The 24,740-nt window shown below is 51.5% G+C and overlaps 3 protein-coding genes, 1 non-coding gene and 1 pseudogene across 8 annotated transcripts; 1 reads left to right on the top strand and 4 right to left on the bottom strand.

Annotated features, from left to right (window-relative positions):
* Nucleotides 1-3,256: 3,256 nt before the first annotated feature.
* On the bottom strand, nt 3,257-3,616 carry LOC120363616 (small ribosomal subunit protein uS10-like). The gene has a single exon (XM_039468344.2). The coding sequence runs from the start codon at nt 3,614-3,616 to the stop codon at nt 3,257-3,259; it is 360 nt and encodes a 119-aa protein (XP_039324278.1).
* Nucleotides 3,617-4,140: 524 nt separating this feature from the next.
* LOC120365843 (small nucleolar RNA U13) lies at nt 4,141-4,244 on the bottom strand. Its single transcript, XR_005580692.1, has one exon. It is a non-coding gene; the product is annotated as a small nucleolar RNA U13 (small nucleolar RNA).
* A 3,262-nt stretch (nt 4,245-7,506) lies between these two features.
* Nucleotides 7,507-17,221, top strand: STING1 (stimulator of interferon response cGAMP interactor 1). Of its 3 annotated transcripts, none has more exons than XM_074380166.1 (8): nt 7,507-7,747; nt 7,998-8,090; nt 9,045-9,271; nt 9,401-9,584; nt 9,842-9,950; nt 13,986-14,224; nt 15,134-15,320; nt 16,619-17,221. In XM_074380166.1, the coding sequence occupies exons 2-8, from the start codon at nt 8,073-8,075 to the stop codon at nt 16,810-16,812; spliced, it is 1,158 nt and encodes a 385-aa protein (XP_074236267.1). In that variant the 5' UTR covers nt 7,507-7,747; nt 7,998-8,072; the 3' UTR covers nt 16,813-17,221. The 3 variants fall into 3 exon arrangements, with proteins under 3 accessions (XP_074236267.1, XP_003933962.3, XP_074236256.1); XM_003933913.3 differs by having other exon boundaries at nt 7,507-7,750; XM_074380155.1 differs by lacking the exon at nt 7,998-8,090 and having other exon boundaries at nt 7,507-7,750.
* LOC104652335 (small ribosomal subunit protein uS8-like) lies at nt 12,366-12,773 on the bottom strand (annotated as a pseudogene).
* Nucleotides 17,222-18,229: 1,008 nt separating the features above from the next.
* SMIM33 (small integral membrane protein 33) lies at nt 18,230-22,278 on the bottom strand. 3 transcript variants are annotated; one of them, XR_012512322.1, is made up of 3 exons: nt 22,174-22,278; nt 22,010-22,071; nt 20,402-20,486 (listed from the first exon to the last, which is right to left on the bottom strand). XR_012512322.1 is itself a non-coding variant. In XM_074380170.1 (2 exons), the coding sequence occupies exons 1-2, from the start codon at nt 22,115-22,117 to the stop codon at nt 20,097-20,099; spliced, it is 498 nt and encodes a 165-aa protein (XP_074236271.1). In that variant the 5' UTR covers nt 22,118-22,278; the 3' UTR covers nt 18,230-20,096. The 3 variants fall into 3 exon arrangements, 2 of the variants coding, with proteins under 2 accessions (XP_074236271.1, XP_039324287.1); XM_074380170.1 differs by having other exon boundaries at nt 18,230-20,486; nt 22,010-22,278; XM_039468353.2 differs by lacking the exon at nt 22,010-22,071 and having other exon boundaries at nt 18,230-20,486.
* Between the last annotated feature and the right edge of the window lie 2,462 nt (nt 22,279-24,740).

Genomic DNA, 24,740 nt, shown 5'->3' with positions numbered 1-24,740 from the left:
AACTATGTGAATATACTTAAAACCACTGAATTGAATTGTATACTTTAAGTTGGTGAGCTATGTGATATGTGACTTACGTCTCAATAAAGTTGTTACCAAAATGAATAAATAGATAAATGGTAGATCTCTGTATCCTGCTAGATACCTCCTTCCAAGAAAATGTGGGTCCACTGTTTAGTTCCTGAAGATACAGGAGCTCTGCCAGCCAGCTGCGCTTCCCTGCCCACAATTACGCCATCATCTACCCCCTCTTTCCCCATCATGTCTACTAGGATAGCAGCCTGTCTAGGGAAGACCGTGACACAATATTAGTTCCAAGACGGGACAATAGAATTATAACAGAGGGGCAGCTGGAGTCAGACACAGAAGCCACCCCTGGATTAGACATCAAATCTCAGTGTCTGCAGGAGAGGTGATTTGAGCCCAAGATAGAAACCAAAGTGACAGGGCCTGGCAACTCCAAGAGTGTGATTGTCAGTGGTGATAATGATGGTCATAAGAATTAGCAATTACTGGCAGGGTGCAGTGGCTCACACCTGTAAGCTCAGCACTTTGGGAGGCCAAGGTGAGTGAATTGCTTGAGCTTAGGAGTTCTATGCCAGCCTAGGCAACCTGGTGAAACCCCATCTCTACAAAAAAAAATACAAAAATTAGCTAGGCATGGTGGCACAAGTCTATAGTTTCTGCTACTTGGGACACTGAGGTAGCAGGATCACCTGAGTCTGGGAGGTTGAGGCTCCAGTGAGCTGTGATTGTCACTGTACTACACTGCAGCCTGGAAGACAGACCCTGTCTCAAAACAAACAACAAGCAAAAACAACAAAAAAAACGGCCAGGCAGGGTGCCTCATGGCTGTAATACCAGCACTTCGGGAGGCCAAGACAGGTGGATCACTTGAGGTCAGGAGTTCGAGACCAGCCTGGCCAACATGGTGAAACCCGTCTCTAATAAAAATACAAAAATTAGGCCAGGCACAGTGGCTCACACCTGTAATCCCAGCACTCTGGGAGGCTGAGACAGGCGGATCATGAGGTCAGGAGATGGAGACCATCCCAGCCAACATGGTGAAGCCCCGTTTCTACTAAAAATACAAAAATTAGCCTGGTGTGGTGGCACGTGCCTGTGGTCCCAGCTACTCGAAACGCTGAGGCAGGAGAATCACTTGAACCCGGGAGGCAGAGGTTGCAGTGAGCCAAGATTGTGCCACTACATTCCAGCCAGTGTGACAGAGCGAGACGCAAGAGTCTGTCTCGAAAAAAAAAGGAGAAATGACTGAGCATTTACAGGTCAGGTCTGCACATGCATTATTTCTTTCTATGCTCAAGACAATTCTGTCAGATAAAATATATTGCTATCTTCATTTTAAGTATGAGGAAATTTAGGTTTAAAGAGGTTGCCTATCTGGGCCAAGGTCACACAGCCAGGAGAAGCAGAGGCCAGATTGGAAACCAGGTCTACTGTGATCAACTGATATCAAAATCCCCCAACGTCCCTGTTCTGGCAGGATTAATGGGCACTGATGTTGTGTGGGCAAAAGAGTGGCTCCGTAGAGGCCAGAGGCCTCCCTACACCATTCACACTCTGTTCAAGGCCCAGCATCCCCTGAATGAAAGCATGGGGGCTTATTTCTCATCGGGAACACCGATGATGAGTTTCACCGAAGGCTTGTGAGAGCTGCAAGTTACCTAGAAATAGAAAGGAGAGCCAGCCCAGACAGTACTTCCGGGGTGTTTGGAGGGAAGGAGCAACTTGCAGGAAGTGAGCAGGCTGTCAGCGGAGTGTGGGAACTCGGCACCACCGGCCTGACAGTCAAAGCCAGAAAACCAGACAACCTGGGACTTGGGCCTAACTTCCCTCCATGGCCCTCGGCTTCCTCTTTGGAGGACCAGATGGTCAATCTGGAAAAGCTGCAACGTCCCTGCCTGTCAATACAGCTGATGTGTCTGACTGCTGAGGACAGTCCCATACATGCAGCCGTTGTGACACTTCCTAGGCGCTGAGGCCCTGGCCACAGCCCACAGGGTCACACCCACCCTCCAGTCCCATTCTTACACCACTGACCCTGTTATGGATCAAGTTGTGTCTCCAAAAACATAACGCTGAAGTCCTAACCTCGGGTAGCTGTGAATGTGACCTTTCTTGGAAATAGGGCCTTTGCAGATAGGTGGATCCTACTCCAATGACTGGTGCTTTTTTTTTGAGACCGAGTCTCACTTTGTCCCCCAGGCTGGAGTGCAGTGGTGCAATCTCAGCTCACTGCAACCTCCACCTCCCAGGCTCAAACGATTCTCCTGCCTCAGCCTTTCAAGAAGCTGGGATTACAGGTGTGAGCCACCATGCCTAGCTAATTATTTTAATTGTTTTTATCTTTTGAGATGAAGTCTCACTCTGTCTCCCAGGCTGGAGTGCAGTGGTGCAAATCTCAGCTCACTGCAACCTCCACCTCCAGGGTTCAAGCGATTCTCCTACTTCAGCCTCCCGAGCAGCTGGGATTACAGGTGCCTGCCACCACACCCAGCTAATTTTTTGTGTTTTTAGTAGAAATGGGGTTTTACCATGTTGGCCAGGCTGGTCTTGAACTCCTGACCTCAGGTGAGCTGCCTGCCTTGGCCTCCCAAAGTGCTGGGATTACAGGCATGAGCCACTGCCCCTAGTCACTTTTTTTTTTTTTTTTTTTTTGAGACAGAGTTTCGCTCTTGTTACCCAGGCTGGAGTGCAATGGCGCGATCTCGGCTCACGGCAACCTCCGCCTCCTGGGCTCAGGCAATTCTCCTGCCTCAGCCTCCTGTGTAGCTGGGATTACAGGCACGCGCCGCCATGCCCAGCTAATTTTTTGTATTTGTTTTAGTAGAGACGGGGTTTCACCATGTTGACCAGGATGGCCTTGATCTCTTTTTTTTTTTTTTTTTTTGAGACGGAGTTTCGCTCTTGTTACCCAGGCTGGAGTACAATGGCGCGATCTCGGCTCACCGCAACCTCCGCCTCCTGGGTTCAGGCAATTCTCCTGCCTCAGCCTCCTGAGTAGCTGGGATTACAGGCACGCACCACCATGCCCAGCTAATTTTTTGTATTTTTAGTAGAGACGGGGTTTCACCGTGTTGGCCAAGATGGTCTCGATCTCTTGACCTCGTGATCCACCCGCCTCAGCCTCCCAAAGTGCTGGGATTACAGGCGTGAGCCACCGTGCCCGGCCTACTCTTTTTTTTTTTTTTTTTTTTTTTTAACAACCAGTAATCAATTTATTAAGATAACAGACTTAAGCATCTGCAGTGGTGACTTCCACCTCAACTCCCGGCTCAATACTGATGGAAGTAATCCGCTTAACAATCTCAGAAGGACTGTGTAAGTCAATGAGTCGCTTGTGGATTCTCATCTGGAAATGATCCCATGTTTTAGAACCTTCATCACGAGGTATTTTTCTTGTAGTGATTCTCAAAGTCTTCGTAGGCATTCGAACTGGTCCTTTCACTTTCGGATTCTTTTCCTTTGCTCCTCTGATCAAGTCAGCACACACCTTTTCCAGCGATTTTACGTTGCAGCTTGTTAGAGTGATTCGAATTCGGTGAATTGCCACCTCTGGCTCCACGGGTGTTTTTCCGGTATCCTTAAAAGCCATCGCTGCTGCGCGGCTTCCTGACCGATTTGTTCCTGGGCAAGAGCAAACAGCGGTGAGTCGGGAACAGGAGCGTGCGGACTAACGATCTTTTTTAAGAGATGGAGTTTCCCTATGTTGCCAAGGCTGGCCTTGAACTCTGGCCTCAAGCAATCCTCCTGCCTTGGCCTCCCAAAGCGCTGGGATTACAGACATGAACCACTGCACCTTACCTGTGTCTTCATGAGAAGTAAGGCCATGTGAAGACAGGCACACAGAAGGGAGAATGCCATGTGACAAAGAAGGCAGAGATTTGGTCCAGGCACACTTGGGACTCCCAGAAGGTTTAAGTGGCAAGAAGAGATCCTCCTCTAGAGCAGGGGTCCCCAGTCTTTGGGCCTTGGACTAGTACTGGTCTGTAGCCTGTTAGGAACCAGGACGTGGTGGGAGAGCGAGCATTACTGCTGGAGCTCTGCCTAATGTCAGACCAGTGGTGGCATTAGATTCTCTCTCTCTCTCTTTTTTTTTTTTTTTTTTTTTTAATTTCAGGTCAGATGGATAATGTGCAGGCGTCGTAACAAGGTTAGAGGGTGGCACATCTCACACAAGCGTGTGAACACCCAATCATCATGCTCATGAACTACAAAAGGATCGGCATTAGATTCTCTAGGAGCGAGAACTCAATGGCGAACTGCACATGTGGGTGATCTAGGTTGCGCACTCCTTAGAAAAATCTAACCAATGCTCGAATGTGAGGTGAACAGTTTCATCCCGAAATTATCCCCCTTCCGGTCTGAGGAAAAATTATCTTCCAAGAAACCAGTCCCTGGTGCCAAAAATGCTGGGCACCGCTACTCCAGAGATTTTAGGGGAAGTGTGGCCCAGCCCTACCAACATCTTGATTTTGGACTTCTAGCCTCTGGAACTAGGACAGAATAAACATTTGTTGTTTTTAGCCACCAAATCTATGATGCCTTCTTATGGCAGTTATTGGAAACCAACATAGACCCCTCAACATGCTTACAAGCCCCAGCCGCTCCAGCCATTTCTCTGTTCCTCCACTGGCCCAGCTCCTTCCCATCCCAGGGCCTTTGTGTACACTGCTCCTTTCAGAATGTTCCACACCCACTTGCTCCCCCATGACTCCCATCCTCCTTCCAAACTCAGCTTAAATGGCCGCCTTCAGGGAAACCTCGCCCGGGGTTTTCGAGTTTCCGCTCAGGGCAGCAGGCTGAACCTTCCTCAGAGCCCTGCCACATCTGTAGTTAGTTACTCATATACAGTTATATTCTGCCCATTTCTCCTGTCCGGCTGTATTGTAGCTGCTATGACCACAAGTCCTGGCCTGCACCAGCAGAGCACAGTACACACTGGGAAGGACCACATGGATAAAGGGTGTATGGAAATCCTGGCCTGGCGCTGGAAGGCCCAGGCTGTGGGGCCTCTGCTCCCATCGCAGCCTGCACTCCTGCCCCCACCCTACAGGACGTTTCTCTCCAGTCAGGCCAGGCTAGGGTGGCCTCCCTGCTTCCATGGCCCCCATCATTACCACTCCTCTTGGCCAAGCCACGGCTTACCTTACCTGAATGACCTGGCCTCAATGCCTTCTGCACCTGCAAGGCCTGCATTAAAGCAGGTTCCCAGAGTAGCAGGTAGGTCAGAGGAGAGGGAGATGGGACAGAAGGGAGTGGAGGGATGTCTTAAGACTGAGACAATGTTGAGAGTCTCTCTCTCTCTCTTGAGACTAGGTCTTGCTCTGTCACCTAGGCTGGAGTGCAGTGGTGTGATCACAGCTCACTGCAGCCTTTAACTCCCTGGGTTCAAGCGATCCTCCTGCCTTGAGCTCCCAAAGCATTGGGATTGCAGGCGTGAGCAATCCCAATGGATTTTCTCTCTTTACAGCATATTTTAAACATTAAACATATGATACATGTTCAATGTAGGGAAAATAAATCTTAGAAAACATAATGAGCCAAAAAGGACAATAGAATAAAAATCACCCATATTCCAACTGCACAGAGTAACCTTTGTTAGCACTTTGTCGTATATTCTCCTAGGTCTTTAGGTGAGCCAAACGTAGGGGAGAGAAAGCATAGGGAATTATCTCCATTCTTAGGACATGATTTTCAAAAACCAGAGTTTCCAGGAAGCCTCATTGCTCCCCTAAGGCCAGGGAATCTATGAATGTGTGTCTTCTCATGTCTGGTCATGATGTGGGGAAGGGTCAAGGCCAGGACCCTCTGACCTGGACAGGAATGAACTATTCTTGCTCTGTGGGTGCCATCCTAACCCCACTCTCCAGGCCTGCCCTGTCTTTGAGGCAGCTTACTGCAGCCAGAGACACTACTCATCCCAAAGGAATTACAAGCTTGGGTCAAGGCCAAGGAAAAATTTCCCCTTCGTCCTCTGAAAGCTTGCTGAAAATCACTGACAAGAGGCAGAATAACAGGAGAAAAAATACGCAAATTTATTTAATCAGAGTTTTATGTGTCACAGAGGCCTTCAGAATGAAGACCCAAAGATGGAGGGCAAATTGTCTATTTTTATGATTCATCAAAGTGTGGACAGTCTTGTTGAAATATAACTGGACAGCCAGGCACAGTGGCTCATACCTGTAATCCCAGCACTTTAGGAGGTTGAGGCGGGTGGATTACCTGAGGTCGGGAGTTCAAGACCAGCCTGACCAACATGGAGAAACCCCATCTCTACTAAAACTACAAAATTAGCTGGGCATGGTGGCGCATGTTTGTAATCCCAGCTACTTGGGAGGCTGAGGCAGGAGAATCACTTGAACCTGGGAGGCGAGGTTACAGTGAGCCAAGATTGTGCCCTTGCACTCTAGCCTGGGCATGGGAAATAAGAGTGAAACTCTGTCTCAAAAAAAAAAAAAAAAAGGAAAGAAAGAAATAGAATTGGACAGAAAGGTTATGCTCTAATACTAATAGAATGAGTGGGGAAACCCAGCCACACCCATCTGCCTAGATTCTTCTTGGCCTCTCTGGGCATGTGTTCCTTCTTTTTGAGTTGGGAGGTGGGGTGCAGGGCCTCTCTGGAATGGGGATTTTTTTTTTTTTTTTTTTTTGAGACGGAGTTTCACTCTTGTTACCCAGGCTGGAGTGCAATGGTGCGATCTCGGCTCACCGCAACCTCCACCTCCTCGGTTCAGGCAATTCTCCTGCCTCAGCCTCCTGAGTAGCTGGGATTACAGGCACCATGCCCAGCTAATGTTTTGTATTTTTAGTAGAGACAGGGTTTCACCATGTTGGTCAGGTTGGTCTTAAACAGCCAACCTCAGGTAATCCACCCTCCTCGGCATCCCAAAGTGCTGGGATTACAGGCGTGAGCCACTGTGCCCAGCTTGCTTGCTTGCTTGCTTTCTCTCTCTCTCTCTCTCTCTCTATCTGTCTCTCTCTCTCTCTGTCTGTCTCTCTCTCTCTCTCTCTCTCTCTCTCTCTTCTTTCTTTCTTTTTCTGAGATAGAGTCTCACTCTATCGTCCAGGCTGGAGTACAATTGCTCAATCTCTGCTCACTGCAAACTCTGCCTCCCAGTTTCCAGTGATTTCCCTGCCTCAGCCTCCTGAGTAGCTGAGATTACAAGCCCCCACCACCATGCCCAGCCAACTTTTATATTTTTAGTAGAGATGGGGTTTCACCATGTGGACCAGGATGGTCTCTAACTCCTGACCTCAAGTGATCCACCCGTCTTGGTCTCCCAAAGTGCTGAGATTACAGGCCTGAGCCACTGTGCCAGGCCCGTAATTACTTGTGCACTGGCTTAATATCATCCCCACAACGGCCTTCTGGGCAGAAACTAGCGGGCTCTCTTAGAGAAGTCACAGGCGTGGTCATTTCCTGCAAAGAGCCAAACCCCCCTTCCTCTGTGCCCCTCCTCTTCCTCCAAGTGCTTTATAAAAAAGGCTCTTGTTACAGGAAATTACTGTTTATTTTCCACTCCTCTCTCCTAGGTCATGCTTTTCAGAAAAAGAGGATCTGCATCCTGGAAACCATAAGAAAAATATGAGACGGGGAAACATCGTGTGATGTGTGTGCTGCCTTTGGCTGAGCCTGTGGAGTCCTGCTCAGGTGCTGGGTCCAGTGTGTTGGGGACAGTGATCGTGGTGGCTTGAGGGGAACCTGATGGTCAGAGCTGTGACTGTGGTGAGTGCGTTTTTAAACACCCTCGGTTTGCAGGTAGCAAACGGCAATGGAATGGGGGCTTTCTCAAGCCTCACCCCTGACCCCAAGACTCATGCCCAGCTCATCAGGGCTTTGAGGGAAGGGTTCTACCTCCCTTCCTGAGGAGCAGGAAATACCCTTTCTCCCAGCACAACTAAAGCTGAGGCTTGGAGAGATGCCAGGGCTGGGGTGTTGTGGAGAAAGCAATTGTGTAACATTTCATTTTCAGGCTGCACTCAGAGAAGCTGCCCTTGTCTGCTGGTAGCACTGGGCCTTCTCTCCCTGTCATCATCTGGAGCAGCCAATGTCCTGGAGGCAGAAGGTAGGCTCAAGAGTAGCCTGGTGGAATGCCAAACCTAGGGCCCATGGCACCCAGAGGCAAGGGGGTGCCTGCTGGCTGCCCTGTTCCCACTCCCTGAGCTCTGTTTTCCACTTTGGCTTTTTCTTTTTTCGAGACCGAATCTCACTCTGTCGCCAAGGCTGGAGTGCAGTGTCGTGATCTGGGCTCACTGCAACCTCCGCCTCCCGGGTTCAAGCGATCCTCCTGCCTCAGCCTCCTGAGTGGCTGGGACTACAGGTGCCCGCCACCATACCCAGCTGATTTTTGTTTTGTTTTGTTTTTTAAAGATGGGGTTTCACCATGATGGCCAGGCTGGTTTTGAACTCCTGACCTCAGGTGATCCACCCACCTCAGCCTCCCAAAGTGCTAGGATTACAGGTTTGAGCCACCATGCCCGGCCTAATTTTTGTATTTTTAGTAGAGACAGGGTTTTACCATGTTGGTCAGGCTGGTCCCGAATGCCTGACCTCGTGATCTGCGCACCTCAGCCTCTCATAGTGCTGGGACCACAGGCGTGAGCCACCACGCCCAGCCCTGTTTTCCATTTTGTTGACTAAGGTCCTCCATGAGGTGGATTCTGGGGACAGGGGAACCCAGGTCCCCAAGGGTTCCTGATTGGGTAAGGCTGCACAGGACAGCTTCCAGCCTGGGTCTGGGATAGTTGCTGCCTTCTTTCTTCACTACACCCATGGTCTCCCTGGGCTTGGTGGGGTGTGTGTGTGCAGGCCCTGCTCTGCTTTCAGCAAACCTCACTGGGACAGGAGTTTTGGGGTGACATTCCCAGCCTGTCTCCTAGAGGTGTCTCTACAAGCAGCCTCTGAGGGTGGCTGGGCACCAGGGAAAGGGGAGCTGGCGGGAGGTACCCAGCCAGAGCCTCAGTCCTACAAGGGCAGGAGGGTGAGGGGAGCATGGTCGTGGATTTCTTGGTGCCCACAGATGCCCCACTCCAGCCTACATCCATCCATCCCACATCCCCGGGGTCACGGGACCCAGAAGGCAGCCTTGGTTCTGCTGAATGTCTGCCTGGTGACTCTTTGGTGGCTAGGAGAGCCAGCAGAGGACATTCTCCAGTTTCTAGTCCTCCACCTAGCCTCCCTGCAGCTGGGACTGCTGTTGAACAGGCTCTGCAGCCTGGCTGAGGAGCTGCGCCACATCCGCTCCAGGTGACTCACTGCAGTACCCACGGGGATGGGGTATCCAGCATGTGTCACTCCCTTGATGCCTACCCCTGCTCTTCCTGAACCTCTCTGGCTGAGCCGGGCTGGGGGCTGGGGCCTGGCTGTCACCCACAGGTACCAGGGCAGCTACTGGAGGGCTGTGCGGGCCTGCCTAGGCTGCCCCAGCCGCCTTGGGGCCCAGTTGGTGCTGTCCAGCTATTTCTACTGCTCCCTCCCAAATGCGGTTGGCCGGCCCTTCACTTGGACGCTTGCCCTCCTGGGCTTCTCACAGGCACTGAACATTCTCCTGGACCTCAAGGTATGACACAGGGGAAGGCAGAAGCTCTGGCCAAGTCGAGGCTGTGGAAACGGGATGTGGCCTGTCCTGAGCTCAGTACTGGGAGTGGGACTGGTTTAAAGGTTGGAGTCAGTGGAGTAGAGCTATCATGTCCTGGAGCAGCGGGTTCGGCAATGGCAAAGGAGGGATCAAGTCAGCAGCAGGTTGGGAAGCCTCGTGGGAGGAGTTCTCTGGGTGTTCTTGATGAGGGCCTTCCAGCTCCATCCCGCTGTCCACAGGGCCTGGCCCCAGCTGAGATCTCTGCAGTCTGTGAAAAAGGGAACTTCAATGTGGCCCATGGGCTGGCATGGTCATATTACATCGGGTACCTGCGGCTGATCCTGCCAGGTGGGCCATCCTCTAAGCCCCTATTTCCAGGTCTACGAAACAGACACTAAGACACACAGCCTCTTGTGTTTCCAGAACTCACTATGCTTTTCAAAGCATTTTCATGTCTACCAAATCCTTTGATCCCAAGGCATGAAGGATCTTACTATGATGCCTGATTAACAGAAAGGAATATGGGGCTTAGACCCATTAAGTGACTTGTCCAAGGTCACTTGCGCATTCTTTCAGTAAATATTTACTGCATGCTGTGTGCCCTCCTGCGTATTTTCTAATTCACACTGTGTGAGGAAGGAAAAATCTTCATTCCTGTTTTATTTTATTTAGTTAGTTTTTTTAATGAAAACAAGAGACAGGATTTTGCTATGTTGCCCAGCCTAGTCTCGAACTCCTGGGCTCAAGCAATCCTCCTACCTTAGCCTCCCAAAGTGCTGAGATTATAAGCAGGAGCCACTGTGCCCATCCCTATTTTAGATTTTTTTTTTTTTTTTTTTTTGAGACGGAGTTTCGCTCTTGTTGCCCAGGCTGGAGTGCAATGGCGCGATCTCGGCTCACCGCAACCTCCGCCTCCTGGGTTCAGGCACTTCTCCTGCCTCAGCCTCCTCAGTAGCTGGGATTATAGGCACGCGCCACCATGCCCAGCTAATTTTTTGTATTTTTAGTAGAGACGGGGTTTCACCATGTTGACCAGGATGGTCTCGATCTCTTGACCTCGTGATCCACCCGCCTCGGCCTCCCAAAGTGCTGGGATTACAGGCTTGAGCCACCGCGCCTGGCAGATTTTTTTTTTTAAGACAAAGTCTCTCTCTGTTGCTGAGGCTAGAGTGCAGCAGCACAATCTCAGCTCACTGCAACCTCTACCTCCTGGGTTCAAGCGATTCTCTTGCCTCAGCCTCCCAAGTAGCTGAAATTACAGGTGCCTGCCACCATGCCTGGCTAAATTTTTTTGTATTTTTAGTAGAGACAGGGTTTCACCATGTTGCCCAGGCTGGTCTTGAACTCCTGACCTCAAGTAATTCACCCACCTCAGCCTCCCAAAGTGGAATTATAGACATGAGCCACTGAGCTGGCCTTAGTTTTTTTTTTTTTTTTTTGAGACGGGGTTTCACTCTTGTTACCCAGGCTGGAGTGCAATGGCGCGATCTCGGCTCACCGCAACCTCCACCTCCTGGGTTCAGGCAATTCTCCTGCCTCAGCCTCCTGAGTAGCTGGGATTACAGGCACGCGCCACCATGCCCAGCTAATTTTTTGTATTTTTAGTAGAGACGGGGTTTCACCATGTTGACCGGGATGGTCTCGATCTCTTGACCTCGTGATCCACCCGCCTCAGCCTCCCAAAGTGCTGGGATTACAGGCTTGAGCCACCGTGCCCAGCTTTTTTTTTTTTTTTTTTTTTTTTTTTTTTTTTTTTTTTTTTTGAGACAGAGCTTCGCTCTTGTTACCCAGGCTACAGTGCAATGGCGCGATCTCGGCTTACTTCAACCTCTGTCCCCCAAGTTCAAGCGATTCTCCTGCCTCAACCCCCTGAGTAGCTAGGATTATAGACGTGTGCCACCATGCCTGGCTAATTTTGTATTTTTAGTAGAAACAGGGTTTCTCCATGTTGGTCAGGCTGGTCTTGAACTCCCAACCTCAGGTGATCCACCTGCCTTGGCCTCCCAAAGTGCTGGCATTACAGGTGAGCCACCATGTCCCACCAGATTTTTTTTTTCTTTAGATGGAGTTTCGCTCTTTCGCCCAGGCTGGAATGAAGTGGCACAATCTCAGCTCACTGCAACCTCTGCTTCCTGGGTTCCAGTGATTCTTCTGCTTCAGCCTCCCAAGTAGCTGCAATTATAGGTGCCTGCCACCACACTTGGCTAATTTTTGTATTTTTAGTAGAGACGGGGTTTCACCACATTGGCCAGGCTAGTCTCGAACTCCGGACTTCAGGTGATTCTCCCACCTTGGCCTCCCAAAGTGCCAAAGTGCTGGGATTGCAGCCATGAGCCACTATGTCTGGCCTCTTTTTTTATTTTTTAATTTTTTATTTATTTATTTTTCCATGAGGCATTTTTTTTTAAATTTTTTTTTGAGACGGAGTTTTGCTCTTGTTACCCAGGCTGGAGTGCAATGGCGCGATCTCGGCTCACCGCAACCTCCACCTCCTGGGCTCAGGCAATTCTCCTGCCTCAGCCTCCTGAGTAGCTGGGATTACAGGCACGCGCCACCATGCCCAGCTAGTTTTTTGTATTTTTAGTAGAGACGGGGTTTCACCATGTTGACCAGGATGGTCTCGATCTCTCGACCTCGTGATCCACCCGCCTCGGCCTCCCAAAGTGCTGGGATTACAGGCTTGAGCCACCGCGCCCGGCCTTAATTTTTTATTTTTTGGTGCCGTGACTCGGATTCGATCCATGAGGCATTTTAATTGTAAATATATGTATTACACCCCTAGAAAAAGAATCCCCGGATTTTCCCTCCCTTGTGTTTTCGTCTTGCTTCTTCATGGTCCATGATGCCAGCTGAGGTTGTCAGTACAATGAAACCAAACTGGCGGGACAGAAGCAGATTATTCTGTCATTTTTCTAGATCTTTGAGTTGCACAACAAATCTGGGGCTGATCACATCACACTTGTTTAGCCTGCCTGTGAGGTTCACAACAATTTTCCCAGCTCTGTGATCGTCAATGATTTCAAATTCACCAGTGTAACCATGCTTCACCATCACAGTGAGAAACCGGACGATGACTTTGGAGCACGGCCTAATAAGCACCTGGTGTTTGCCTTTCTTTTTGGCATTGTTGATGCTCTTGAGAGCATCAGCCGGGACATTCATGTGCACCATTGTGGTAGCACAGAAAGATGGCGGAAAGAGCTGGCCCCCTTTTTAAGAATTTTTTTATTTTTAAGTATAGTTCCGAGAGATCAAGTGACTTGTCCAACATCACATAGCTTAGAGAGAGGAGGAGAAAGGTTTTGAACCCCGGTTTGTCCAGAGCCTGGACCCTAGACTACTGCACTGTGGAGCCTTTTTTTTTTTTGTTAGATGAAGTCTCACTCTGTTGCCCTGGCTGGAGTACAGTGGCCACAAGATCTTGGCTCACTTAAACCTCTGCCTCCTGGGTTCAAGCGATTCTGCCTCCTGAATAGCTGGGATTACAGGCACATGCCACCATCCCTGGCTAATGTTTGTATTTTTAACATTTTAATTAATTAATTAATTTTTTGAGATGGAGTCTAGCCCTGTCTCCCAGACTGGAGTGCAGTGGTGTAATCTCGGCACACCACAGCCTCTGCCTCCTGGATTCAAGCAATTTTCTGGAGTAGCTGGGATTACAGGTGCCCGCCACAACACCCAGCTAACTTTTTTTTTTGTATTTTTAGTAGAGACGGGGTTTCACTGTGTTGGCCAGGCTGGTCTCGAACTCCTGACCTCGTGATCTGCCTCAGCCTCCTAAAGTGCTGGGATTAAAAGCATGAGTCACCATGCCTGGCCAATTTTTGTATTTTTAGTAGAGATGTGGTTTCACCATGTTGTCCAGACTGGTCTCAAACCCCTGACATCAAGTGATCCACCTGCCTCAGTCTCTCAAAGTTCTGGGATTACAGGTGCCCGGCCTAAGCCTTTATGTTTTATTCCTCTGACTTGCAGGCTAAAGCTGCAGCTCCTCCATATCTCATTGCTGTCTCCTAGGGCTTCTGCTAGGAGACTGATCTGGGGCTAGAGGCCTGGCTCTGTGCACACGAGAAAGCTGGGAATGTCGCCTCCCAGGGCTCTGCCTGCCTCTCAGAGCCCCGAAAGCCATAGTGGGAACAAGTGGGGTTGACATAGACACCTGAGGAAAGAAGTGTGGGGGGCGAAGGGCGGGGTCATAGCAGGAATGGTAGGAGGGTTTTCGGAGGCGCTGCCCCTCCTGGCCTCCTGTACAATGAGAGTACATTGGACTCTCCATTCTCTGGCACCCACACACTGTGGGGCCAATAACCCGGGTCTCAGTCCTGAATCAGGTAGGAGAGAGGGTTATCGGGAATGACTTCTTGGGCTTCCCTGCCTCAGGATTCCAGGCCCGGATTCGAACTTACAATCAGCATAACAACAATGTGCTAAGGGGTCCAGCGAGCCAGCGGCTGTATATCCTCTTCCCGCTGGACTGTGGGGTGCCTGACAACCTGAGTGCAGCTGACCCCAACATTCGCTTCCTGGGTAAACTGCCCCAGCAGACCATTGACCGTGCTGGCATCAAGGAGCGGGTTTACACCAACAGCATCTATGAGCTTCTGGAGAACGGGCAGCGGGTGAGGGCACAGGGAAGTGGGGGTCCCTGGGGAGGGGTCAGGACCCCCAGAACCCTGGGCCCTGGCCAAGCACTGATGAAAATTCACTGCCCTTCTCTGAGCTGTAGTGTCCCTAGGGCTGGGCAGGATTCAGCTCTAAACGATAATGATTAGTAACATTTATTGAGCACTTACTACATGCTGGCTGCTATTCTGGGTGTGTCATCTGACCACCTCACTGAATTCTCACCACCACCCTATGGGGTAGGGACTGTTAGCATCCCCATTTTACAGAGGAGGACACTGAAGCTCAGAGACACAGTAGGAAAGTGAACAATTTCAACTCGACTGTACCATGCACTTGACCATAAAGCTGCCCTGGACAAAGGCTGTGAGAACATTTGAAGGATTTCATGTGGGTGCAGGGGAACCCAGATCAGAGTTGAACCCCAGAGCCCAGCCCTAGACCTGATTCCCAGCTGCAGCAGTTGACAGCCTCACTCTGTGGGTCTTGCCCTGGGATCTTTTTTTTTTTTTTTTTTTTTTTTTTTTAAGACGGGGTTTCACCATTTTGGTCAGGCTGGTCTTGAACTCCCAACGTCAGGTGATCCACCTGCCTTGGCCTCCAGAGTGCTTGGATTACAGGCGTGAGCCACCACACCCAGCCTTGCCCTGGGATCTTAGGAGGAAGATCTGTGAAGGGTAAATTTAGTCCAGCCCTGGCCTTGATTTCAGAATTGGGTATCAGAGGCAAAGGCAGGCCAGACAGCATAGACCTCATCAGGGTGGTCGCCTCCCATGATTCCATCATTACAGCTGAAGGAGTGGGTCTTCAGCCTGTGACACTGGGGGCCAGGTCCTGGACTGGACCCTCCATTCTCCCTCCCCCTGGGTGCTGGCTTAGTCTGGTCTTCCTCTTTCCTCCTCCAGGCAGGCGCCTGTGTCCTGGAGTACGCCTCCCCTCTGCAGACTTTGTTTGCCATGTCACAATATGGCCAAGCTGGCTTTAGCCGGGAGGATCGGCTTGAGCAGGCCAAACTCTTCTGCCGGACACTTGAGGACATCCTGGCAGATGCCCCTGAGTCTCAGAACAACTGCCGCCTCATTGTCTATCAAGGTGAGGGGTTGATGGAGTGAGGGATTGATAGGGTGAGGGGTTGACAGGGTGAGGGGTTGATAGAGTGAGGGGTTGATGGGGTGAGGGGTTGATAGGGTGAGGGGTTGATGGAGTGAGGGGTTGATAGGGTGAGAGGTTGATAGGGTGAGGGATTGAGAGGGTGAGGGGTTGATGGGGTGAGGGGTTGATGGAGTGAGGGATTGATAGGGTGAGGGGTTGACAGGGTGAGGGATTGATAGGGTGAGGGGTTGATAGAGTAAGGGGTTGATAGGGTGAGGGGTTGATAGAGTGAGGGGTTGATGGAATGAGGGGTTGATAGGGTGAGGGGTTGATGGAGTGAAGGGTTGATAGGGTGAGGGATTGATAGGGTGAGGGGTTGATGGAGTGAGGGCTTGATGGGATGAGGGGTTGATAGGGTGAGGGGTTGATGGGGTGAGGGGTTGATGGGGTGAGGGGTTGATAGGGTGAGGGGTTGATGGGGTGAGGGGTTGATGGGGTGAGGGGTTGATAGGGTGAGGGGTTGATAGGGTGAGGGCTTGATGGGATGAGGGGTTGATGGAGTGAAGGGTTGATGGGGTGAGGGGTTGATGGGGTGAGGGGTTGATAGGGTGAAGGGTTGATGGGGTGAGGGGTTGATAGGGTGAGGGGTTGATGGGGTGAGGGGTTGATGGGGTGAGGGATTGATAGGGTGAGGGGTTGATGGAGTGAGGGCTTGATGGGACGAGGGGTTGATAGGGTGAGGAGTTGATAGGCTGGAGGGCAGTGGGACTCAGGGGTCCCAGGGTCTTCCAAAGAGTCAGAAGGCGCTATGGCAGCACGACACCCTGGGTCTGTCCTTCCTTCCCTGGGAGAAGCCCCCCTTTTCTCAGCATACCAGAATGCTTTTTTAAGTGTTTGACTGTAGTCCCTCCGTGAAGCCTGAAGAGGTGAGTTCTAATGGCCTGTCACTTTATCTAGGATTTCAGAGGAAAGAGAAGAGTCCCAGGCCGGTATGCACCGGGCACAGGAGGCTGGTGCTGCAGCCTCGGCTCTGCTGCTCCCTCACTGTGTGACCTCAGGCAGGTTTCTGCTCCTCTCTGAGCATCAGCTCTAAAAGTGAGAGGGTGGAATTTCATTCTCCCGGAAACCACTTGTAGCTCTAGGATTCCATGAAACTCTAGCCCCAGTGGCTGGGGTACAGGGTGGGTAGGAAGAGCGGGTAGGGAGGGTTAGGGGATCTTCCCAGCAAGTCTTCTAGACGTGTTCAAGTGGGAATGTGTAAACTCCTCACTCCACTCTCCACCATCTCCCTGTTTCAGAACCTGCAGATGGAAGCAGCTTCTTGCTGTCCCAGGAGGTTCTCCGGCATCTGCGGCAGGAGGAAGAGGAGGAAGTTACTGTGGGCAGCTTGAAGACCACAGAGGTGCCCAGTACCTCCACGATGTCCCAAGAGCCTGAGCTTCTCATCAGTGGAATGGAAAAGCCCCTCCCTCTCCGCTCGGATCTCTTCTGAGACCCAAGTTCACTCTGCCTGAGCCTCCGGTGGTCTCCAAAGCTCTGGACTGGGGGCTTTCTTCAGTGGCTGAATGTCCAGCAGAGCCATTTCCTCCCACAGGGGCCTTGCAGGGAAGGGCCCAGGACTTGACATGTCGAGATGAGTCCTGTCCCCTTGGGCCAGTCGTTTCCCCTCTCTGAGCCTCAGTGGTTTCAGCCTATGAAAGGGATCATAATCACTGCCCTCACGGTTGTAGTGAGAACTGAGTGTGTGGAAGTTTCTCGTAAGCTCTGGATGCTAGGTGCTTAAGCCATGTGCCACGTGTCTTTCATTGGGCCTTCCAGACCTACTCCCCACCCTTCTCCCCTTCCTCTGCTCTGGTATACCAAACTCTCTCGATGGTATCAACAGGCTCCCTTGCCCTCTGGCTCGTGGTCATGTTTCATTACTGGGGACCCCCAGCGAGAGAATGGAGGGGAGGAGGCTGAATTTGGGGTAGTGAATCCTCCTGCTCCCACCCTGCAGCATGAAGGTTGCTGTGGGCTCTCCTGCCGGGCAACCCTTGCATAACCAAGACTGTCTCTAAGGTTCTGGAACTGCTTCCTCCCCTGGCCCCTTAGTCTAGCTGTGTATAGGCCCCACCCCCACCCCACTAGAGTCCTCCCTCTCACCTTTGGTGTCCTGACACTCCACCCTTTCTCAATGATCCCTTTTTAAAGCACGGCTCAGATTACCCAATGTGAGTGTCATCTTTTTCCTGCTGGACTCCGACTGATATAACAGATGGGATTTACTGTCCCTGATGCCCCAAACCTGCCTGCACATGCATGCTTCCCTGCACCCCTCCTCATCCTAGTACAGGCCAGCAGGGGGACTGGGTATCATTTCCCATCTGGACGGAGCCTATCCATTGTGCTGAGGGCACCTATCCTTTCAGTGCCCTTGTCTCCAGTGAGAGGCTTGGGGAGCAAGGACCACACACAGGCTTGGCCTGAGCCAGCACACAGATGATGCCATGAAGGGTACACAGCTGTGTCCTGGGCAAGGGGCCACTCAAAGGAGCAGGGGTCACTAACTGTACGTGCCAGATGAGTGAGCCTGCAAAGGGACAAGGGAGAAAGAGTTTGTGTGATGAGATGGGACAGTTCCTGGAGGGCCTTGGACAGCACAGCCAGCTGCCATGCTGTACCTTTTGTACCTTTCGCCATCATGGTCACAACTGAGCCACCGTGACAACGCTGTGGAGGCACAGCTGCCTCCATCTGGGAGGGAAGGCAGCTCATCTCTGCTAGTTCCATTTGTCCCACCAGTCTGGGCTCGTTCCCTCCCACTTTTTTTTTTTTTTTTTGATCATAAATGCTCAGTATACATTTCTGAGTACAGCATCGCTGGGGAGAAATGCTCCACACAGACACACACTGGTCAGAAGGAACCGGCTCCCCCTAAGGACGACAGAGCCAAGGGGGTCAAGCGGGAACAGTCCCCACTCTCCTGAAATATCCCAGCCACCCTGTCCCCAAGGCCTGAGAATCCTCCATCATCACAACAGTGGCTCGTATACCAGAAACCAGCCCAGAATCAAAGGTCTTTCCAATCCATCCAGTCCCTAGCATAGGGCTTAGGCTGTGGAGTTTAATGACCCCAGGTTCAAAGTCCTGACTTCACCACTTAGCACCTGTGTCTACCTAGGTGTCTTGATAAACAAGCCTCAGTTTCCCCAAGTGTAAAACAGGGAGAGCAGCCGCCCCTCCCCTGGAGGTTGTTTCGAGGAGCGAATGGTATCATATTTGTAGGTCCTGCCCCTGTCCAACAAGGGGCAGCTATTGACATTTTAGCTGCCTCTCCCCAGTCCCAAAGGAGGCGAGCCTGTCCGCTGCACACACTGCAGTCTCCACCTCTGTTCCTTTTTATCTTCTGTTATTTCCCAGCCAATGCCCCCAGGGGTTCCCCAGGGTAAAGTACCAGAGGTCCTGCCATAAATGACTGTCTGCATGCTCTGGACTGCAGATGAGTGAGATTCAGAGGTGCTGGGGAAGGCAGTGCCACCAGGAGGCATGAGCCACCAGGAGGCCCAGTTTTGTCTTCCTGGCCTCTGGCCGCATCTTCCTGAGCCCCTGCTGACTAGACCCAGGCCCTCCCCCTGCTGGTAGTGGTCCCCACCCCACTCCTTCCTTCCCCAAACAAGTTCCATGGAGCTCCTTTTTCCTTTCCTGTTTTTTCATCAGCTGGAAAGATCTGGGACATGTCCTGTGGTACATTCTAGGCTTTTCCAACAGGCCCAGGCACACAGAAAGTGGAAGGCAGGCCGGGCTCGGTGGCTCAAGCCTGTAATCCCAGCACTTTGGGAGGCCGAGGCGGGTGGATCACGAGGTCAAGAGATCGAGACCATCCTGGTCAACATGGTGAAACCCCGTCTCTACTAAAAATACAAAACATTAGCTGGGCGTGGTGGCACGTGCCTGTAGTCCCAGCTACTCAGGAGGCCGAGGCAGGAGAATTGCCTGAACCCAGGGGGCGGAGGTTGCGGTGAGCCGAGATCGCGCCATTGCACTCCAGCCTGGGTAACAAGAGTGAAACTCCGTCTCAAAATAAAAAAAAAAAAAAAGAAAGTGGAAGGCAATGAGAGCCTCCTAAACTCCCCGCATCCCTTCTGGGGAGGCAAGACAGAGTCGGGGGGTGCCTTTGAAAGCCAGTCTTTGAACTATAAATTGTGCTTGGGCTTACAAGGACTTTGGAGCTTGTCAACAAGGTCTGGGCTCCGACAGCTGAAGGATGGCCCCTGACCGACGGAGGATAGGCATTCATCATTTCCCTGAGCCCAGGGAGTCTCAGGCAAGGTGGACCCCAGCTTCCCTGCCTGGGCTCTCCCTGGCTGGCCTTTGTAGGATCAGGGCCTCTCCACGGGACCTCTGGCATTCCTGCTTGGGGGTGCTGGTGGAACCTCCCAAGCTGGATTCACGTTACAACGAAAGGGAAGGAGACTAGGGGTTCGGTGAAGGGGCAGGGACTCAGAAAAGGAGATTCAGGGGTCTGGTGGCCCCTGAAGAGGGAGTGACCTTTGAGGTGGCCTCGGGCCCTGGGAAGGCCCCCAGCAGCATGTGTCTGGGCAGGGCCCTCGAGCTTCTTTGATGTCTCCTGCCCACCACAGGGCTTTCTCTATAAATGTTCTGAGACAGCAGCTCCAGCTGAGTCCAGTGTGCCCTTCTGACGCTCTGATGCCCAGGCTCCAATTTGTTGTTGCCCTATTTCTCTGTCTGGTTTCTTGTTTTGAGCTAGGTCAGGCTAACCTTCCAGTCTCGCTGCTACAGATGTGTGACTTCATCGATGCTGGGCCTGGGTCCATCTGGCGCAGGGCAGGAGCCAGGGACAAGAGGGCCCTGCGGTGCTTCTTCAGGACTGTCTTGGGGGTCCAGCACCCGCCAGTGGATGAGGTAGATGCCATCCTCTGGCTTTGGGGATGGTGGCTCTGTAGGGAGTGTGGCATGGCCCTGGTGCAGCCTTGGCCCAAAGTGGACTGCCACCACGATGCAGACTGCCAGCAGAACAAAGATAGTGACGATGACGGTGACTATGTGCAGCCCATCACCTCGAGGTGGTTCCCAGGTGCCACCTAGCACCTCCGGAAGCTGCCTCTGGGGCTCCTGCCCCCATGAACTGTTCACAGCTGGAGAAGGCCAGGAGTAGTGGCCAGCCTGGGAGGGGAGTGGCAGAGAGAGAGGGTGACATGGATGTATACACACAGAAAATGACCAAAATAGAGACAAATACCCAAAGGAACCTGAGGTGGGGGGTGGGGCAAGGGACCAGAGACAAAGGCAGAAAGACAAAAAGTCAGAGTAAAGACCTAGAAAGAGACAGATAATACAGAGGTAAACCACATAGCAACAGAGACCATAAAAGAAAAAGGCAGCCTGAGCACGGTGGCTCACACCTGTAATCCCAGCACATTGGGAGGCCAAGGCAGGCAGATCACCTGAGGTCAGGAATTCAAGACCAGCCTGAGCAACATGGAGAAACCCTGTCTCTACTAAAAAATACAAAATTAGTCGGGCATGGTGGCACATGCCTGTAATCCCAGCTACTTGGGAGGCTGAGGCAGGAGAATCGCTTGAACCCAGGATGCAGAAGTTGCAGTGAGCTGAGATCACACCATTGTACTTCAGCCTGGGTAACAAGAGCAAAACTCCATCTCAAGAAAAAAAAATGAAAAAGAAAAAGGCAGAAAAGGCAGAGGGGGATACAGAGAGGGAGAAAGAAGAAAAGGGAAAGAAAAAGATACATAAAAACAGGGACAGAAAGATAGAGAAAAAAGAAACAGACGCAGGAAGACAAAGTCATTCGGATAGGGACAAAGTGCTGGCTTCATCACAGTCCAGCATAGAGAGTTTGGCCCCCACAAGTTTCTTCCCACTGTTGCCTCTTCCCAGGTCTCCAGCAAAATTCCTCAATAGATCCTGTGCCCTGGGTCGGGAGTCTTGGCATGCTATGGGCTGCTGTCCCCACATCCTGGGCAGTAGCGAGAGAGTACCTGCTGCCTAAAGTCCTGGGAAAAGGAGGTCCTTGTCCAGCATCTTAGGCTCCCCTTACTCCCCACTTGCACAGAAGTCAGACAGACAGCACCCTGGCCAGGGGAGAGGTAGAGGGGACATGAATCTTAGAAGCTTGGAGTGAGACAGGGGGATGTCTCTCCTATAACTGTGTGCCCGCCACCCCGCTGAGGTCTCAGCATCAGGTTTTGGGGTCCTGGAGGGGAGGGGGTGCCCAGTGTGGACTCCTGGCTCTGCTCAGGATGGACTGAGGAGACCTGTGCCAGTCTTCCTCTGTCAAAGTCTCAGTGTTCCACCAAAAGCTGGAGGTCATGATCTGTACCCCTGTCTGTCTCCACCCTGCTGGGTGTTAGATAAGGGTGGTGGCACTGTAGTGAAGGTGGCAAAACACAAAACTGTAAGCCCTAGAGTTGATGAGGTCCTCACAGGCCCAAAACCTTTTCCTCCTTAGCTTCCCCTTCCCAGATGGGCCACCCAGGAGCAGATCTTAGAGGGTGAAGCCCATCCCTCTAACCCTGCACCCTCAGCGTGGCCCCACCCATGGTAGGCCAGGAAAGGCTGCCCAAGACAAACCCATTTCCTTTAGTCCCTAGTCCCACTGTCCAAGCCATCCCATCTCCCACACGCATCCCTTTGCCTGTGGAAAGACACCCCCCCCAACTCCCTACCTTGCAAGTATCTTTGGGTCCCAGGCCACAAAGCTCCCAGGGCAGGGGGTGGGGAAGCAGCTCTAGATGTACAGAGGAAAAGGGGAAGCTCAGGCGGGTGACAGACATGGGGCCCCTCACAGGGAGTCAGCCCAGCCTGGCAGGAAGGGGCAAGCAGAGTCTACCTGGTGCATTGTCCGGGCCGGCACAGGGCTCCCTTTGAGACTGGTGGCCAGCTGGGAAAAGGAGGGCTGGCCGCCCTAGAACAGCCCCTACCCGGAGCTGCCACGTCTGCGGGGCCCACAGGCACACACCCTGTGCACACACTCTTACCGCCCTCTCCTTCGCTTGCACTTCCTTCCGGGAACATCTGGGCTACCCTGGGCTCTGCCCTTAACTCTGAGTACCTTAATCTTCCTCCTTGGCACCTCCTTTCATGCCCCCTGCCAGCTTCAGGAGCCTGGGTGTGCCTGCCCGCCCTTCTTCCACCAGATCCCAGAAGCCTGGCCAGCACCCCAACCCAACCTGCCCCCAACCAAGTCATGCTGGCTCCTCGCCCCAACCGATTTCCTGGAGTTACTGTCCTTTGATCTTTTCTTTCTAAATGAAATAGTTCAGACACAATGGAAACTGCAGATAATACACTCTCTCTTTAATAAATACATAATACAACTCTAAATCTCCAAGTCTCAGCCATGAGCTCTGTCTTCTCTCAATAGTTTGTCACATTTATTTTTAAAATGTTAACATGACAATTAAAACAGAAGTCCTCACTTCCTGACCTCGCCTCTCCTTCTCACCACAGGGATAACCATCTTATAGAATTCCATGTTTAATGGCCGGGTGTGGTGGCCCACGCCTGTAATTCCCATACTTTGGGAGGCCAAGGCAGGAGGATCACTTGAGGCTAGGAGTTTAAAACCAGTCTTGGCAACATAATAAGGTCTCTTGTAGAGACCTTATCTCTACAAATAATTTTTAAAAATTAGCTGGGTGTGGTGGTGTATACCCGCAGTCTCAGCTACTCGGGAGGCTGAGGTGGGAGGATCACTGGGCACAGAAGGTCAGAGACCATGAGCCATGTTTGTGTCACTACATTCCGGCCTGTGCAACAGAGGGAGACTCCATCTCAAAAAAATAACAATAGAATTTGATGTTTCTTATTCTCACACAAGGTTTTGTTTTCCCTTTTTTCCTTTTGGTTTTTATAAATACAGATTCTATATTTCTTTGCATTTGCCTGAATGCAACTTCATTTGAGAGCATGTATGTGTTTTAATGTCCAAGTCACAAAAACTGCCCACCAATCTCTCCTCTCTCTAGAGACAGTTACTTTTTTGGCTCCAGCTAACTCTGTGGGACCAGCCTTTTCTCATTCTGTCTGTTGCTGTGCACTCACCATCCTCTCTTCCAGTCTGGAGAGCGGGAGACGCCCTGGGAACTCCCCTGCGTTAGAATCTTGATCCAGGGTGAAGCAGAATGCAGCCTCCTGGTTCCTTGTCTCTCAGCCGAGCTGTCCCACATCCTGACATCCAAGCCCCCCACGCAGACCTCCAAGTTCACATTGAGCCCAGATCCCCGGGCTGCTGACCTGATCTGCAAACTAAGTGGGACCTGTTGCTGGCTGACCTTGAAGGCCCTGGCTGACCCCCTCCCAGTGTGATCAGAGGCACTGCTCATTCTCTGCTTCTCACCTTGGTCCATTTAGACTTCAGCCAGAGGGAATCTGGACTCTGCCACAGGTCCTGAACTTCAGCCACCGCTGTTCACCTCCTGCCTCCTCAAGACACATGTGCCATTGCTCTGGCAGATACCTCCACTGGGGCTCCTGTCCCTGGGTCCAAAAGCCCAATGTTTGATTCTTCTGATGACTACTTCTTCCCTTTCCCTCCCTCATTCATCCTGGATCTATTGCCTAAAGGGTTTCCAAGAGGAAGATGGTGGAACTTCTCCATCTTCTGTGTCACTTCACTACTGCTGTGAGCTGCCCGCCTATTCCCGCCATCTAAACCTTAACCATCTGTTAACAGCTTAGGTCAAGTGTGGCCTCCTCTAGGTATGAATTCTTCAGCCCTGTACTTGAGAAACTTTCTTTTCCTTAAGCCTTACAGTGTAATGTTTCTTACCGCCTCCTAACATTTGTCACACTTTGTCTTATGTTATCGGTGTGTGGCAGCTCATTTTTCCAGGAACCCTGTCTCTCTCTCTCTCTCTCTCTCTTTTTTGAGACTGAGTCTCGTTCTGCTGCCCAGGCTGGAGTGCATAGGCACAATCTTGGCTCACTACAACCTCCATCTGCTGAGTTCAAGCGATTCCAGGAACCATGTCTCATTCTTTGAGAACCACGGGGGTTTCTTGACAACAAAAGTTTTCTGATAGAAGTGGAACCTAGAGGAATGTACCCCTTCCCCACCCCACAACACAAACATATCTGTTCTTAATCCTGGAGGCTTAGAGCAAGCAGAATGCCCTTCTCCTGTGGGAGGACACTTCTGAGCCATGACCGAATGCTCACTGCTTTGCTCCCACTGTCTCTTTCTGGATTTTGTTGTCACAGAGCCTCTTAGGGTGGGTGGAGGGGGCTACAATGATCAAGAATCTGCCCTTATTTCATAGAGAACAAATGCCCTGACTTTTGAGACTCAAGTGCTGGAACCAAAAATGAAGACCCTGGGGTCCTCCCTACCATCACCGTGCTGGGCTGGAGGTCCCTGACCCAGCTCCATACACTAGGGTCACTTTTCCTTTCCAT

This window comes from Saimiri boliviensis, chromosome 1, assembly GCF_048565385.1.
Source record: "Saimiri boliviensis isolate mSaiBol1 chromosome 1, mSaiBol1.pri, whole genome shotgun sequence".
NCBI lineage: Eukaryota > Metazoa > Chordata > Mammalia > Primates > Cebidae > Saimiri > Saimiri boliviensis.
The sequence above is the reverse complement of the archived record's forward strand: the minus strand, read 5'-3'. Positions and strand labels throughout refer to the sequence as shown.